At 43.1% G+C, this 19258-nt stretch overlaps 1 protein-coding gene across 1 annotated transcript in view; it reads right to left on the reverse strand.

Annotated features, from left to right (window-relative positions):
* LOC126175412 (cholinesterase-like) overlaps window positions 1-19258 on the reverse strand; it is a 70167-nt gene that overhangs the window by 43464 nt on the left and 7445 nt on the right. The window contains exons 3-4 of the mRNA XM_049922211.1: window positions 11884-12160; window positions 7038-7223 (exon numbers count right to left, since the gene is read on the reverse strand). Of these exons, the coding sequence (XP_049778168.1) occupies window positions 7038-7223; window positions 11884-12160 (463 nt within the window). The remainder of the gene's footprint in view (window positions 1-7037; window positions 7224-11883; window positions 12161-19258) is intronic.

Genomic DNA, 19258 nt, shown 5'->3' on the forward strand with positions numbered 1-19258 from the left:
TTTTCAAATCTGTATTGGCCACTGGCCGAAAACATTTTGTAAAATTTTTTTGTGGGGAGCATGGGGGCTATGTAAGTAGGCTGTTTAGATTTTTATATTGGCAACGTTACGTAGCACTCTCTATATGAAAATCACTGGCTGTGCTGTGTGCAGTATGTGGCTAGTTTGAATTGTTGTCTGCCATTGTTGTCATGAACTGCTATAGCTGGATGCGAACAGCGCGTAGCGCTGGGCAGTTGGAGGTGAGCCGCCAGCAGTGGTGGACGTGGGGAGAGAGATGGCGGAGTTTTGATAATCTGTAAGACTGAATGTCAATTATGAATATTAAGGTAAATACATTGTTTGTTCTCTATTAATATCTTTCATTTGCTAACTATCCCTATCAGTAGTTAGTACCTTCAGTGGTTTGAATCTTTTATTTAGCTGGCAGTAGTGGCGCTCGCTGTTTTGCAGTAGCTTGAGTAGCGAAGATTTTTGTGAGGTAAGTGATTTGTAAAAGGTATAGGTTAAAGTTAGTCAGGGCCATTGTTTTGTAGGGGTTATTGAAAGTCAGATTGCGTTGCGCTAAATAATATTGTGTGTCAGGTTAAGCACAGGCTTGTATAATTGTTCTAAGTGGACGTTTCACATGTAAAATTGTTCAAAGGGGACGTTTCAACCTCTGCGGTTCAGTTAGTTCCACTAAGAAGGCCTTCGTGACAACAAAAAATTCAACGTTAAACCACATCAGTTTTACTGCTGTCCTCTTAGCACTTCAGTATTGTCCATATAGAATGCATTAGAAACGAAAAATACTCTCATGGTAAAATTTTAATAAAGCTTTATGTGCCGTTCGAAGTGTTGTATGATTGGTGGATATTTGCTTTCCCTCCAACACGTGGACTATTGGCGATTCACAGGCAGGAGAGACACCCAGAATATCCAAATATTAAGTCCGGTTTAATATTAACCAGTCAGGTATAATATTTTGAACATAAGAGATTTACGCTTGAATAAGATTTTTAAACGTAGAGTGGTATCCCTTGGGAGTCATGTTTCACGAAAAGCTGTTGTCAGTTGTAAGAGAATACGCTGATAACGTTGCCACTGAGCGCCCGGAAGCTCTTCCCTCCTATAAAAGAATATGTTGTGAAATCTTTAAAATCGCTAAACACGCTGATGTTCCTCAGCGGAAGATTCAAATTTTCTTTACTACAGTTTCACAGACCACAAATATCGTCCTGACAATATTATGAATGCACTTTCAACGGAATGAATTGATCATCTTACAACATATGTAACAAAAACGTATGGCCAAACTTTTCATGAAATGTTCCTCACACGAAGAGAAAGAAAATATGTTGCATGGACATGGGTCCGGAAACGCTTTATTTCCATGTCAGTACTCTCTTTATACAACTCTCCATCACATTAATCATGGAAAACACAAAGCGATAATAGTGTATCGGTTCAGTAGGAATCACTCCCCTAAATTAAATGTTCAAAATGCCCACCGTTTAGAATGCTACAGGCATTAACCGGCGGTAGCAGAGTATCTCTGATACCCTGATGTAGCACTGTTCAACCGTGTATTGCTTCGCAGCCTTCATCAATACGGACACAAAGATCCTGTACATCTTGTACCTGAGTTCTATGTACAAGAACTGACAATTGCCCCCGCAGTTAAAGTATAGTGGGTTTATAACCAGTGAGGGTGGAGGTCAAGGTATTGGTGCATCGTACCTATACATCTGTGAAGAAAAATCTCTTATTAAGTAGACTAGAACACTAACACGGAAATGAGAAGGAACACTCGTAAAGGTACGTACTGTAGCAGAACAGGTAATCTCGAAGAAAGGTAGCAAGTTTCACCATTGAGCCTAGGTGGTAGAACAAGATGCCCTAAGAAATAGGTATCGCCAAAATTTCTGAAAACATGACTCACACATAGAGGAATAAAATATGTTGTACAGAAATGTGTTCGGTAACACTTGTTCTTGCGTGTTAGAGCCCAGACATCGACAGAAAATTTTTATTGATGAAGTGACTGCATAATTTCATGGGGATTCTCGACAGGCCATAGATGGCAACTGAGAAAATTTACAAATTGATCACGTTGAAACGAAGCATCCGTGAAACCAAATTTTCTCCATAGTGAGGGCTGGCAAGTTACTGAATGAACCAATAGCAAAAGTGTGCCCTAGCACGAAAATCACCCGCTGCTAGAGCCTGTAAACGTTGTACTTGCTACGGACACAGCAGGTAGAGCATGTACGTTCTGTGTGTTTCCCATGATAAATACAATTTTAAAGACAAGGAGACAATGAGCTCCAAACATGAAAATAAAGTGTTTACGGACCCATGTACATACAACACATTTTATTCCTCTATGTTTGATGAATATTCCCTGAAACTGTGGTCGGACGTAATGGTTAGAGCCTAGTTTTTGCATTCAGTGCTTCATAAGAACACCAGGCCAAGTAATTCATTCTTATTGTGCAAAAATGGGTGAAGTGTCTATTCCCACCCGGAAATGTCTTTCAGTTTGCAACATTAAACATTGTATCGAGTTTGGTGCGAAGAGGCACAGATACCCCTATACTATACATATCAAAAAAGTTTTGCATCACGTCAGTTCCGAGAGTTCCGGAATCTGTACAGAAAACTGGAATATAGACCAACATAAACATAATTTCCGCCCTTTTTATTGCTCATGAAAACCACATATTGCATGTTGTACCACCATACAGCGAGATCTTCAGAGGTGGTGGGTCAAATTGCTGTACACACCAGTACCTCTAATACCCAATAGTACGTCCTCTTGCATTTATGCATGCGTGCATTCGTCGTGGCATTCTGTTCACAAGTTCCTCAAGGAACTGTTGTTCCAGATTGTCCCATTACTCAACGGAGATTCGGCGTAGATCCCCCAGAGTGGTTGGTGAGTCACGTAGTCCATAAACAGCCCTTTTCAATCTATCCCAGGTATGTTCGATAGGGTTCGATAGAACATGGTGGCCACTCTATTCGAGCGATGTCATTATCCTGAAGGAAGTCATTCACTGGATTTGCACAATGGAGGTGCGAATTGCCGTCCATGAAGACGAATGTCTCGCCAATACGCTGCTGATATGGTTGCACTGTTAGTCTGAGGATGGCATTCACGTGTCGTACAGCCGTAATGGCGGTTTCCATGACCACCAGTGGCGTACGTCGATCCCACATAATGTCACCCCAAAACAGCAGGGAACCTCCACCTTCCTCCACTCGCTGGACAGTGTGGCTAAGGTGTTGAGCCTAACCAGGTTGCCTCCAAACACGTCTCCGACGATTGTCTGGTTGAAGGCATATGCAACACTCATCGGTGAAGAGAACGTGATGTTAATCCTGAGCAGTCCATTCGGCATGTTGTTGGGCCCGTCTGTAGCGCGCTGCATGATGTGGTTGCAAAGATGGAGCGTGACATGGACGTCGGGAGTGAAGTTGCGCATCATACGTAGTTTGAGTCGTAACACGACGTCCCGTAGCTGCACGGAAAACATTATTCATCACTGTGGCGTTGCTGTCAGGGTTCCTACGAGTCTAATGTAGCGGTCATCCACTGCAGTAGTAGCCCTTGGGTGGCCTGAGCGAGGCATGTCATCGACGGTTCCTGTCTCTCTGTATCTCCTCCGTATCCGAACAACATCGCTTTGGTTCACTCCGAGTGCCTGGGCCCTTCAATTGTTGAGAGCCCTTCCTAGTGCAAATTAGCACCGCGGTATTGACCGTCTAGGCATTGTTGAACAACAGATAACACGTGCCATGTACTTCCTTCTGGTGGAATGATGGGAACTGCCCGGCTGTCGGATCCCCTCCGTGTAATAGTCACAGCTCATGCAATGTTGTTAACATCTTTGGCCGGGTTTAGTGACATCTCTGAACAGTCAAAGTGACCATATCTGTGACACAATATCCACAGTCAACGTCTATCTTCAGGAGTTCTGGGAACCGGGGTGATGCAAAGCTTTTTTTGATGTGTATATATGTTACTATTTCCACATTCATCACGACATGGATCACAACCCATCTTTCTCTGTTTTGGCAGTTGTGTTTATCGTTATTGATCTACGTTATTCACCAAACTTTCAGGAACAACTAAACCGTAAGGGATCCGAATGTCCCATCAGATATCAGCTAACTTTCTGTCTCATCATTCGAGAAACTGACAGCCCTGGCTGGTGATTAGGAGAAAATACTTTCGATTCTAGCAGATAAGAGTATATGAAGTGTAGCGTATTTTATGTTCCAGTGTTCGCTTTACTGTATTGGAAACATATACCATAATTATTGAGTAACATCTATAGACGGATCTCTAAATGGTTACTTATTTTATTACTCACTTTTCCCAGATATTATTTACAGAATATAGTTTTTATAGCATGAGATTCTAAAGACTCTGTGCTGAATGAGACGTGAGTTCATCACCAAATTCTTCATCTCCAACTCTCTATGTACACTTGAAGGTAGCAAAGTCAAAAAGTTGACCTGAATGTCCAAGTCGTGAGGGATTCATGTTCCATCCTTAGAAAAAAAGAAACAAGAAAATACGGGCTTTTCTTCCCGCAGGCGCCTTTTTTTTATTGGATTGAAGCATCATCAGTGGTCAGTAATTAAAGACATTTATATTTGGATTCGTTTTTAAGATCGAGAAACAGTTCGTTAACAATTTGTTCGATTTTATTTACGGTGATATCTACTTGGTTTCCCGTCTACTTCTGAAATTGCCGTCTGACAGATCTCTTTGTCATGTGCTTTATAACCCGTAAGAACAACGGAAATTTAGACCACAAGTTTCGGTGTCTATTGATGAAAGACACCAGAGACGTGCTAGCAGACGGTATTTAATGACATAGGTAAAAAACCAAGCAGGAATCACTGTAAGTGATGTCGAACAAATTGTTAACGAACTATTATTCGATCTTAAAACTGAATCAAATTATAAACATCTTTAACTACATACCATTCATGATGCCTTACCTCAATAAAGCGAAACGCGTCTATTGGAAAAAAGCACGAATTTTCTTGTTATTGTAAAAACGGAACTAAAATTACCTCAGGAACGTCAAAGCAACTACGGACATTATAGCCACACAAATGAAGAAAATAAATGTCCAAGACTTACTTACCTGATTAAAAACGAAGGAGAAACTGGGCCAAATGGGAGTCGAACGTCTTGTTCCTAACTCTCGCTGTTTTAATTTAGTTGGCAGGATTCAGTGGATAATGTGATATAATTATAGAAATGATGTTCTGCCTTGAGAAAATACAACCACTTCTTGTTTAACACCCAGACGTGTCTCCGTGAAGTTTCACCATCATTTGTCACTTTATTTATTTTCATAGTGAACATACTGGTGTTTGTACGGATGTCTGTCATTCGCTGTACAGCTGATTTTTGTTCATGTGTCTTTTTTGTAATTGTTGATTACTCTTTTTCATACTTCTGAATGGTTTGTAAACTGGCCCTTTATTACCTGATATTCACTACCTGGCATGTAGTGAGTATCTGATGAACAGTGACATTGTCTGTTAGGAAGCACAGTTTGACTAACATGCAGAGTAATCTACAAAAAACATCATACTGAAACAGATACCATCTTGTCGTACTGCAAATGTCAGACAGTCACATGAATACCAATATGCGATACTGTGAAAATACGTAAATTTAATAACAGTGGTGAAACTTCATCGACACATACTTGTGTGTTGAACAAAAATTATATATGGTTCACAGAAGCTATGGTTGTGGAATTCAGAATCCAGATCATGTATTTAATGCGTCCCATGAGTGGTATATAGCATATAAGCAGCGGAGCCAGATGGCCAGTGAAATCTTCATGATAAAGGTGCTCCTGCTCCATCCTTACGCTGTGCACTTAGGTTTTATCGTTCACCAGCTGGAAACCAGGATCACACATATTACGAAACATGTACAAAAATCGTTGCTATATGTCGTGCTTCTGTACTGAATGTGTCACATTGCCAGAACCAAACATATGGAGTTGCGTAGATCTTCTAATATAATGTCAACACAGGTGAGTGTCATCGCCAGTCTTGTTTCAATCAGCATTACTGGTGGAGGTGCCACTAGTAGCAGGGTAACACCTGATAAAAGGCTGCTAGAACGTAACATTCTTTGGGATAAAAAGAGACCCTTCTTCGAACGGGATACTATTCTGCGATACCACTGCCCACTGTTGGGAAGGGTATCACATTTGGTGAAATCGAGCATTGACTTTGTTTCGTCTCAGCATCAGACCGTACTTTACAGAAGTCACGAACAGTACAGAAACCCTCCTGGTACAAGGCTCAGCCCATATATCAGTAGCGAGTAAAAGTTCGTACCGTCCACTTTACACTCGGAAACCATCCACAGAGTTATTCAGTTGCATGTCCGGCAAAAATCCCAAGAGTTACTAGAACGGTATGGTGCAGCACATTTCGTAGGTGAATCCATACTGTAAGTTCTGAATGTGAGCAACATGCCAGAAGGTATCTTCCCGAAGTAACCGTGGGCTCAGATGCAGCCACCTTCACTTTCAGTGAGTAGCTACTGGACACGTCCACATTACTGGGTGTGGTCTATCCCGACGTCGAAAATGTTCTGCAGGACACGTAGCACCGCCTTGTGAACTGCCGCCTCCATCTGCATCTCAGTAGGTTTAATATGGACAGTGCTTACATGCACTAAACTTTGAGTGTGGAAAATCCATCTGAGGCCATCAAGCAAGCAGATCATCAGAGACCAACGATACACAACCCAGCAGTTGACATGTTATGTACATGTGGCCATCTGATTTCTACCCAGCTATGTCCTGCGCTGTTTAAAAGACTCTGCACTCTTCGTGCGACATAAATGAATATACTGTAATTAATGCTCTGCTTTCTGGAATTTTGTAATCTACACTTGGAACCACTCAAAAGGAGCGCTTCCTGGAAGATTTTGCAGGGATTTCCTGAGGCCCCTATAAGTTAAATAATCTAAAGATGTTCAGAAACTTAGAATATAGTCTTACCTGAGGACATCGGTGAGACAAAATGCAGAGAGATGGACACGCCACCGGCGCTTTGTCCGAATATTGTGACCTGCTGAGGATCGCCGCCAAAGCTCGCGATGTTCCTCTGCACCCAGGTCAGCGCCAGCTGCTGGTCCTTAAGACCCGCGTTGCCAGGGGCGACAGCGTCTCCCGTGCTCAGGAAACCTGCAATTAACCATGATATTAACCCAAGATTTCAATATTTGGACTAAAGGCACTTTATATTCACTGATACATTGCATGCTGTTAGAGACCAACATTGATGAGTTGGACGTGATTTACACCAAATTAGTACGGCATTTCCCGGTAGACGAAGACTCAGATTCATTCAGTCAGTGGGGAAATAGTTACGCGATAATGCTTCCGTCTTGCGAAGCAACCTCAAGAAAATACAAGTTAAAGAAATATTTCGTTAGTTTCGATAGCACGTGGCTTTTTCAATATGCCATGTGAACTTGACGAAACTTACATAGGGGAGAGAAACCACACCGCCATAAAGCGCTTCCCTGGGCACTGACTTCACATCAAATTCAGGAACTTTGAAAAGTCATCGATAATGGACCATAGCCTTACGAAACAATATAAACTCTCTTTAGAGATAACTAAATCCCTCTACTGGTACTAGGATTTGGAGTAGTGGATTTAATGGCTGAAATATACGTGGGACTGGGCGCTAGAAATGGTGTGTTCACAAAATATTTAACATGACAACTGATTGCAAATAGAGGGATTACTACTGAGGTGGTCTCTGTTCTCCTTCCATTCTTCACATTTATTGCCCGCCTGTTAGTTGGTGTTTGAGCATAGGGGCTGTACTGACTTGATGGACCATACAATGCGAATTTTTTGTAGAAGGGCCTATATCCAGCCTCTTCCTACATTCCTAACTTCTTAAACGGTATTTAAATGCCAAGAATCCTCGATATCGATTTTCCTCTTCTATATAGGATTAAGTCCACGTGAAGGCTGCCAGGAGCGGTTTACTTTGGTTTTTAGTATGTCTTTTATAACTACTTTTAGTTCACATGCTAAAATTGAAGTTTTGCAGTTGGTGGAAGAAAATTTAGGAATTCCATCGTGTTTGGCTGCGGCTGGGGATTTATAATCATGACGCTATTTAGTTTCGGATACCGTCTCGTGTTATGTCTCCGCTACCCAGTCGGAGAGATCCTCCACCCTTGGATCTAATCCACCCGGGGGATTAACGAGAAGGTTCGATGAGCAGACCAGCCTGGATGCAGTCTTAGGCGGTCTCCATATTCCATATTCCACTAAGTTATTACCGGGCTGCTATCCGATTCCGTCTCAGTTACAGGTCTTTCGCTCACTTTTATGTGGATAACACCATTCGCAGTCAATTGGGGTACACATGTTCCGTCTTTGGGAGTTACGGGATGTCGAGGAAAAGCACAGCTGGCCACGCCTTAAAGTAACCACAGCAAAATCCATCAATAACTCTCCTCAGAAATTTCTTCCTCAAATTAAGGCCGGTATTTGATATTAGTAGCCTTCTCTTGGCCAGAAATGCCTTTTTTGCCATAGCGAGTCTGCTTTTGATGTCCTCCTTGCTCCGTCCGTCATTGGTTAGTTTACTGCCTTCTTCCTCAAATTAAGGCCGGTATTTGATATTAGTAGCCTTCTCTTGGCCAGAAATGCCTTTTATGCCATAGCGAGTCTCCTTTTGATGTCCTCCTTGCTCCGTCCGTCATTGGTTATTTTACTGCCTAGGTATCAGAATTCCTTAACTTCATTGACTTCCAGACCATCAATTCTGATTCTAAGTTTCTCGCTATTACTAGCTGAAACTTGTTACAGAACTCAATTAGTCTTTCTCCTCTTTCATTCCTTGTCCCAAGCCCATATTCTCCTGTAACCTTTTCTTCTACTCCTTCCCCTACAACTGCATTCCAGTCGCCCATGACTATTGGATTTTCGTCCACCTTTACATACTGCATTACCCTTTCAATATACTCATACAGTTTCTCTATCTGTACATCTTCAGCTTGCGTCGTCGGCGTGTATACCTGAACTATCGTTGTCGGTGTTGGTCTGCTGTCGATTCTGATTAGAAGAACCCGGTCATTGAACTGTTCACAGTAACACGCCGTCTTCCCTACCTTCCTATTCATAACTAATTCTACACCTGTTATACCATTTTCTGCTGCTGTTGATATCACCCGATACTCATCTGACCAGAAATCCATGTCTTCCTTCCACTTCACTTCACTGACCCCTACTACACTCCTGGAAATGGAAAAAAGAACACATTGACACCGGTGTGTCAGACCCACCATACTTGCTCCGGACACTGCGAGAGGGCTGTACAAGCAATGATCACACGCACGGCACAGCGGACACACCAGGAACCGCGGTGTTGGCCGTCGAATAGCGCTAGCTGCGCAGCATTTGTGCACCGCCGCCGTCAGTGTCAGCCAGTTTGCCGTGGCATACGGAGCTCCATCGCAGTCTTTAACACTGGTAGCATGCCGCGACAGCGTGGACGTGAACCGTATGTGCAGTTGACGGACTTTGAGCGAGGGCGTATAGTGGGCATGTGGGAGGCCGGGTGGACGTACCGCCGAATTGCTCAACACGTGGGGCGTGAGGCCTCCACAGTACATCGATGTTGTCGCCAGTGGTCGGCGGAAGGTGCACGTGCCCGTCGACCTGGGACCGGACCGCAGCGACGCACGGATGCACGCCAACACCGTAGGATCCTACGCAGTGCCGTAGGGGACCGCACCGCCACTTCCCAGCAAATTAGGGACACTGTTGCTCCTGGGGTATCGGCGGGGACCATTCGCAACCGTCTCCATGAAGCTGGGCTTCGGTCCCGCACACCGTTAGGCCGTCTTCCGCTCACGCCCCAACATCGTGCAGCCCGCCTCCAGTGGTGTCGCGACAGGCGTGAATGGAGGGACGAATGGAGACGTGTCGTCTTCAGCGATGAGAGTCGCTTCTGCCTTGGTGCCAATGATGGTCGTATGCGTGTTTGGCGCCGTGCAGGTGAGCGCCACAATCAGGACTGCATACGACCGAGGCACATAGGGCCAACACCCGGCATCATGGTGTGGGGAGCGATCTCCTACACTGGCCGTACACCACTGGTGATCGTCGAGGGGACACTGAATAGTGCACGGTACATCCAAACCGTCATCGAACCCATCGTTCTACCCATTCCTAGACCGGCAAGGGAACTTGCTGTTCCAACAGGACAATGCACGTCCGCATGTATCCCGTGCCACCCAACGTGCTCTAGAAGGTGGAAGTCAACTACCCTGGCCAGCAAGATCTCCAGATCTGTCCCCCATTGAGCATGTTTGGGACTGGATGAAGCGTCGTCTCACGCGGTCTTCACGTCCAGCACGAACGCTGGTCCAACTGAGGCGCCAGGTGGAAATGGCATGGCAAGCCGTTCCACAGGACTACATCCAGCATCTCTACGATCGTCTCCATGGGAGAATAGCAGCCTGCATTGCTGCGAAAGGTGGATATACACTGTACTAGTGCCGACATTGTGCATGCTCTGTTGCCTGTGCCCATGTGCCTGTGGTTCTGTCAGTGTGATCATGTGATGTATCTGACCCCAGGAATGTGTCAATAAAGTTTCCCCTTCCTGGGACAATGAATTCACGGTGTTCTTATTTCAATTTCCAGGAGTGTATATCTAGATTGAGCCTCTGCATTTCCCTTTTCAGATTTTCTAGTTTCCCTACCACGTTCAAGCTTCTGACATTCCACGCCCCGACTCGTAGAACGTTATCCTTTCGTTGATTATTCAATCTTTTTCTCATGGTAACCTCCCCCTTGGCAGTCCCCTCCCGGAGATCCGAATGGGGGACTTTTCCGGAATCTTTTGCCAATGGAGAGATCATCATGACACTTCTTCAATTACAGGCCACATGTCCTGTGTATACACGTTACGTGTCTTACACATAGCGACCTTTTATTCACGCTACTTACACAGTGATCGCCAGCTGTACGATAGACTGGATGCCAAAAGTAACGCCTGTATTTCCACTCTTGTAGGACATAACCACAAACTAGTATGTGTCTTTCAGCTTGGGTCGATACGTGTTACTCAGAAACGCTTGTGCTATTCATCGGTAAATGTAACCATTTCATGTAGTCCATATGCAATGTTGCAACAATAAATACTGAATGAATTGGGAAGCTCTACAAGGGAGTACTAATTCTTTTTTTGGCACTGTATATAATGTTTATTGATCTACTTTATTGCGCCACTGGTGATATAAGATTCTGTAACAGTTGCGTGGAAGAGTGTGCCAGCTGCTTGTTTCTTAAAACTCAGATCCACACACTTTTCTGCTGGACAATAATTAAAGATTTTGTTTCGCGTTAGGTGACGATGGAGATGAAGGTCGTTTGAACATGAACGTTCATTTTGAAGATTTGTGGAGAGAAAGCGTTTCCTCTTAATCATCAAACTGGTATCCTAGAAAAGTCTTGTTCCAAGTATATGGACCCGATTTTGTTACTCTGTTTTCTTGTTTCACCTCAATATCAGACTCGCTGATTATTATTGTACTTCTTCAGTTTGATTTTTATTAAACGGGACACATCAGTAATTTCGGATACAGATATATTGGTTACCGTTATTCCCGCTACGATATTGTTTACTTTTATTACTTTCGTATTGAAATGCAGTACTGTGTGTTCTTCATGGACAAAGCGTGTAGTTTACGGTTAGCGTTGTGACTTTAAAAATTGTGTAGTGCCACACAACCTCGTCCGCAGAGGTGAGCTGCGAAGAACTGTTTTAATCGTTTAGGAGAGCTGATTATAAGAGGAAATGATCACTTACCAAGCTGCCCCAGGCGGTAATTAACAGTGACCAAAATGACGCCGTAGGAGATGAAGAAGTCGGGACCGTACTCGCGGTCAGAGCCGCTGCCGCGTACGTAAGATCCGCCGTACACCCAGAACATCACGGGCAGCTGCGCGCCCTCTTCTGGAACGCCCGGCACGTACACGTTCAGGTAGAGGCAGTCCTCGGAGCCGCTGCCGTCCTGTTGGACGCAGTCGCTGCCGTACTGGGTGGCAGTACGCACTCCATCCCAGTTTCCTGCCGGCTGCGGAGCCTGCGACAAATTGTTGGAGTAAATTTCAAATTGCGTAGTGCTTCTTCAGATATGCGTTAATCAACATTTTCTTTCAACTGAAACAGGTACAGATATAATAACCATAAGTGCTGAATGTCACATAAAGTCCGATTGTCTTTGTGAGTTAGCTGCATGTCCTACTTTTACGCATTTTTTGCAGGAATCTCATTCTTGCCTACGGCTGCTTGTAGTCATGCAGCAACAGCTGATTGGGCTGTATCCAGTGGTAAAGAAAATAATCTTCGCCTGTCCCAGTGATTCGTTGTTTAAGGTTATCGTTCGCCTCGTGCGTGAAGTGAGTAACTTTCACTTGGTGCTTACAGTTGACAGATAGCATTCTTGAAATGTAGGCACGTCGGTATCTGTATCGTGGAACGTAGTCGCATTAATAATTGTTTCAGACAGAATGTTTGGTATTACGAAGTGCTTTCAATACATAATTCATCCCCTTTTTTCTCTACCAATTTCGTCTGAAAAACAAATGCGGCATTTTTTGTGAGAGATTGTGGAACATTTCCTCTTCAGCCTCTATAGCTTCATAAAGTTCCGATAGGTAGAGTGTTTACATGTAGACTTCAAAATGGTGTCTGTAACAGAGAGACGTTCCAGGCGGAGATATCGCTGAGTTGCTTTGGCGGAAAACCAGAACATCGCAGATATTCATAGGCGCTTGCAGAATGTCAACGGAGACTGGAAGTGACCAAAAGCATGGTGAGTCGTTGGGTGAAGCGTTTGTCGTCGTCGCTAGAAGGTCATGCAAACCTGTTCGATCTCCTGCGTGCCGGCCAGACGCACATAGCTGTGAAACTGAAGAAACGACTTCAGCGTGCTTGTAGCCACAAAAATGCAAACGAACATCTTTATAGCAACGCAAGGCTTCACGCAAGTCTGCAACCCGAGAGGAGCTCAAAATACTTAATTGAACTGTTCTCCCTCATCCAACTTACACCACGGATCTATCAGCTTCCAACTTCTATGTGGTTGGCCCAATGAAGCATGCACTCCGCGGGAGGCAGTACGTCGATGATGGGGAGGTCACTGATGCAAGCAAGACGTTGCCTCCGTCGTCTATCAGTAGTGCGGTACCATGCGGGCAAAAAGCCCTCCCGGTAACGTAGTGTATGGCTGTCGCACTGGACGAAGTTTCTACATCTACGAGTTGAAAAATTGGGTTTTGTAGCCAAAAGAGAGGGGAATACTAAGGTATATTGGAATTACGTTTTTCCGATCGCTTAACGAAGGAGGCAATAATTAAGAAGTTTGTTACCTGTAATTAAATGTTAGAGCTTAACAACCAACATCATCCGAATCATCATCATATTCCAACTAAAATTTCCTCAGTAACTTTCAAATTAAGATACATATAACGATGCACCTGCGTGTCGTTAATGCGACCGGTAGACATAATCATAATCAGCAGAACGGAAACTTATGACCCACGGATTGGAGTGGACTGGATTAGAAGAGTAGAAGAGTACTGAACGTTGCACTGTGTCCGGAAACGGACGGCATTCATAGCAGTGCGTTACCCATAAACATTAATGTCACGGGCGCAGTAGTTTTGACCCCATGCGCTAGGAGAGATACCGTTGCGTCATGTTACCGGGCCGCCCACGGGCTTAATAAAGTATGTGGAACTGGTCTGTTGTCAACAAAGACTGCCCGTTCCCACTTTACTACCATGCACTAAGAGGGCGGGTTAACTTCCACCGCCATTTCGCTGATGGCTGTACTCGGCGGTTAACTGCAGTGAAAATAATACTGAGAAAGACGTTTCTGGTCGATACAAGCAATAAAAATCATTATGATTCTGATAGGACTCTGTATCTGCAATCCACGCTTTTCAAAATATACCCCTTAGCGTACTACGTACATTGAACAGCTAAAAATTTATGATACGTTTAATGGCAGGTTGGTCCATATTTGGAACGCAGTACCGCAGCGATACTACGTGTAATGATTACGATAGTTCACGGGGAAGGATATTGGCGGTACGTAGCACCTGCTGTGTGCGCACAGGACACGCAATTCTTGTCGAGTAAGGGCCCATAATATTTAAGTGTGGAACTGGCCCATCATAGGAACATCGGGCTTAGATTAAGTGAATCTGATGCCCAAGAAATCAGTGTCAGCTACCCTCAAACCATTGTACCACGATTCTGATCTTGTGGCACGTACAGTTATCCTGCTGATAGATTCTGTTGTCATTGGGGGAAGACATCGAACATGAAACAATGCAGGTCCTCGACAATAATGTTCACGTAATCCACAACTTTTATGATGCCTTAGGTAATTCGAACAGGTCCCACGGGAGTCCAGGCGAATGTCCCCCACAGCATAATAATGTCCACAATTACCCATCACGTGGCTCGCTACAGCTGCCTTCCTGCACGACACAGTATCCTGACGCGACCATCGACCTAGTGTAACATAAAGTGGACTCATCCGCCCAGGCGACAAGCTCCCATTGATAACCACGCTATCTCGATGATCCAGTGCCCCTGCTGCTGTCGCAGTTGACAGTGTCCTTGGATCAAAATGAAAATACGAGTGGGTCGTCCGCTGCAGAGCCCCTCGTACAGCAACGTACGCTGAACAGTGTGCCCCGTAGCATTTCTGACTGGACCAGCGTTTTGCTGCAGACGTTCACTGAGGATATTGTATCACAGACACAGTCCCTTTGACTGTTCAGAGATGTCACTAATCCCACCCAAAGATGTAAATAACCATGCATGAGCAGCGCCTAAGAGACGGAGGGGGTCCGACAGCCGACCAGTTCCAGTCACTCCACCAGGATTTAGGTACAGGGTTTATGTTGTCAGCAGTTCAACAATGCCTAGACGGTCAATACTGCATCCGTATTGATACTTCGTGCCAGGAAGGGCTCTCAACAAGGAAAGTGTCCAGGCGTCTCGGAATGAACCAAAGCGATGTTGTTCATACATGGAGGAGATACAGAGAGACAGGAACTGTCGTTGAAATGCCTCGCTCTGGCCGCACACAGGACTGCCATCACGCTCTCTTCACCGATGAGTGTTGCATATGACTTCAACCAGACAATCGTCGGAGACGATGAAGCGGCATTATGTGGGGCCGACATACGCCGCTGGTGATCATGTAAGGCGCTGTATGGGCTGTACGATAGTGCAACCAAATCGGCAGCATATTGGCGAGGCATTTGTCTTCATGGACGACAATTTGGGCCCTCATCGTGTTAACCTTGTGAATGACTTCCTTCAGGACAACCACATCGCTCGACTAGAGTGGCCAGCATGTTCTCCAGATATGAACCCTATCGCACATGCAGTGGGATTGATTTAAAAGGGCTGTTTACGGACCACGTGACCCACCAACCACTCTGAGGGATCTACACCGAATCGCCGTTGAGGAGTGGGACAATCTGGACCGACAGTGCCTTGTGGAACTTGTGGATAGTATGCCACGACGAATACAGGAATGCATAAATGCAAGAGGAAGTGCCACTGGGTATTAGAGGTACCAGTGTGTACAGCAATCTGGACCATCACCTATGAAGTTCTCGATGTATGGTGGTACAACATGCAATGTGTGGTTTTCATGATCAATAAAAAGGTTACGGAACTACCGGAACCGAGGTGATGCAATACTTTTTTGGTGTGTTCATGTTAGCTAATGGAGGTATTTGGGCCTCTAAGTCTTATGTGAAAATCATCGTGTTTTGAATATGTCTTGACAGGGGGCCATGCCATTTACTACGTCACATTACGGATATAGAATGCACTGTACGATTACGAAACACATGAGCAATTACACTCAATTTGAATCAAGCGCATTCATTGGTTTCGACATTCACTGCTCATGATTAAATATTACACTTTCCAAAAGCTTTACGTCAGTGGCTTTAGTCTTTGGTTTGGCATGTGACTATGTATAGACGCAGTCCATCGAGGCTCATCGTGGTTGTTGCCTCTTCTACCAGCTCATTTGATAATTCTATTGTTCTTGTTTCTACATGAATAATTTTGCTCCGAATCATTAATAAGGAATTCGACAATCTATAGAAATACAACTGTAACATCTAATTTTGACCTATTTTGTATGTGTATCGATATTTCTGACAGTTTGAATTGTTACTTACATAAGATGTATCTGTGATTGAAATTCTTTGACTATGTATACATGTTTTAGTTATGTGAAACTTTTGATCAATTTCGTTTAAATTACGCTTGTGAATTTAAATAACTACTGAAATAATTGTTATGTCATGGACTATAAATGACTTGGTCCTTAATTAGGAAACGTCAGGTTAAATGTAAAAGATGGGCGAAGCCCCACAGCTACGAACGTAGCCTGGCGGAGTGAAAAAGCTGTGGTTGGCGCGCAAGTGGCAACTCGTGATTTGTGAAGGTAAGGAGTCTAGGCTGAGCAGTGTTCCTCGATAGCAGAAGCGGGTCATTGTAGCTCATATTCCTGAAGTTTTGAGACGAGAAGAACGTAAGGGCAATATTTATGGGCCTCGGATGCTGCATTATCATTGCGCGGTTTTTGGCCTTATGAAAATATAATTCCATCGCCATAAGATATGTAACAGAGCGAGCGCAACGATATTGGTATGATTGCATCGCTGCCAGGGTAACAGCCACTGCAAATTGCGCCACCAGTGGCACCAGTATCCCACTAAATTATTTATATTTGGCACTTTGTAAATGGACCAGCAAATTATGAAATTTGGTTGATTATATAATAATAATCGTAGTGTTACTAAAAGCACTGTCTTACACCCGTGAATATCCCAAATCACAAACCTCGACAGGAATCCTATCCTAGTAAATTTAATTCTGAGTGTCCTAATTTGTTATGAGAAAGTGGTTGAACTTGAATTTAATGTTGTGTTGTCATTTGCTCAGCCAATTATAATTTTGAGTAAATCAAAAAACTGCTTATGAAAACACATTAGTTATTTAAAGAGTTATAGTTTACTGTGCTTTAACTAATTAATAATTAATGAGAAGAATATTTATCTTTTCTCATAAATACTGGTGTAGTTTTGTTAACGAGCACGGTTCTTCGAACCATGAACCTTTAATGATCCTTATGTACTAGGCTAGTTAGTTAATGAAGCAATGGAAAGGCTCTGAATGTGTTAGATTTGCTTTATGGTTAGTTGCTTCAATCCGAGTTTACGAAAAACTATTTACTGTCTTATCTATTCTAATGGAAGTTGGTTAATGCACAAGCATAGAGACCCTATACTAATCAATGAAGTAATAGATTATGATCATTAGCAGACCCTCTGATTTAAATTCAGAATCATTCCAAGCTTTTCCCTGTTCAGTATTACTACTACTTCCATGTGTCTCGGTATTTTGTTTTATAAACTGTTGCACCTTCTTCAATTAAGGTACGTGTTGTTGAGAGGCATATGTTGCTGTTTACTATGTCATTGGCCATTTGCCTTTCTGACTTACAAGTTAGTAGCACATTTATCTGCAATATTAGACTACTGTGTTATAGTGTGAACAGATCTAAGGAAATAGTTTAGTGTGTGTGACAAGGAATGTTAGGTTAGCCTTAGCACTGCAATCTGCTTTACCATTTTGCTTGACACAAGAATGCCTAATTAGGCTGGCGACCTGTTTTAATACGTAATGTTACAACTTGCTTTAGAGCTGGGAGAACGTCTGTTCCTGACCCACCGTTTACTATTATTTACACTCTGCTGGAGTATTTCAGAAACGAATCTCAGTTTGACTGCTCCGTTTCCATTTGGTTGTCTCACGATCAACTTTTCAAAAATTCCTAGCAGAAGTATAACGTTACCATCGATTACCGTTTAAGGCGACTGATGGTACCGTTACAAAGTGCATTGATTGGTTTCAACATTCACTGTTCATGGTTACATAATACACATTCCAAAAGCTTTACATCAGTGGCTTTAGTCTTTGGTTTGGCATGTGACTATGTGTAGACGCACTCCTTCGAGGTTTATCGTGTTTGTTGCCTCTTCTACCTGTTCATTTGATAGTTTCATTTTTCTTTCTTCCACACAGATCATTTTGCTCAGAATCACTAATAAGGAATTAGACAGTCTATAGAAATACAACATGTGGATATGACCTCACCTCTAAAGAAGTGTTTCGATTGATTTCCCCTTGCTTTATGATTGTAAACATGTGTGGAAGTCTGGCTCTATATTGTTTCCAAGATTCCATACAACTATATGTATATATAAGAATATATTGTGTCTGTCTGTCTTTCTGTATCGTCAGATGTACTGACGTAAATAAAGGCGACTTATTTTTATTTTACTTCTCACTTTCTTTCCAGATTCAAAACGAAATATTTCACACCATCTATACCTACTGTTGTTATAGTCTTACAATATATATTAAGAAATGGCTAAATATCACCTTTCTTCGATATTTCTTTTAGCAACTATATTAACTATGCCTACTCTTGCACAGAAAACCCACTTAATTCCACGTATATATGTACAGCATTTTCTGCATATTTACGTCAAATTCATTCCATAATAAACACCTAGCTCACAGCCTACCTACAATGCCTTTTTTGTGCTTTTGTGAATATGGTAGTTTTTTTTAGGACGAAATGTTTATCGTTTTTTATTCTAATGATTTCCATGTCTTTGTCTCTGGTGATAATTGTATCTTGATGATTTGTCTTGTACTTCCACGCTCTTACATGCTTTTTGCATCTGGTGTCAAATGTTCGCATGGTCTGACCTATACAGTACATCTTCCTTTACATGTATTACATTTTACATGATGTACTCCTGGTTTCTGATAAAGAGCTGATGTTATACTGCTTATGGAGAATATTTTTTTATTGAATTTTTGCCTTGGTGAGCTCTTTTTATGTTTTGTTTTCTGAAAGTCGTAAATATTCAGTGTGTGTTCTTTTGATTGTATGGCATTGTACATCATCTTTTGTTTCCTTTTTTTCCCACTCTGTGTTGTTCCTGTTCTAGTGTCTTGTACATTGGTTTGTGTGGGAGTTTGCTCCTGTGTTGGTGTTAGCTGGGTGTTTGCTCTTTTATGTTCGGTAGTTTTATTCATCACCTTTGTTACTATGTTTTTT

This window comes from Schistocerca cancellata, chromosome 3 (genome assembly GCF_023864275.1).
Source record: "Schistocerca cancellata isolate TAMUIC-IGC-003103 chromosome 3, iqSchCanc2.1, whole genome shotgun sequence".
Taxonomy (NCBI): Eukaryota; Metazoa; Arthropoda; class Insecta; order Orthoptera; family Acrididae; genus Schistocerca; species Schistocerca cancellata.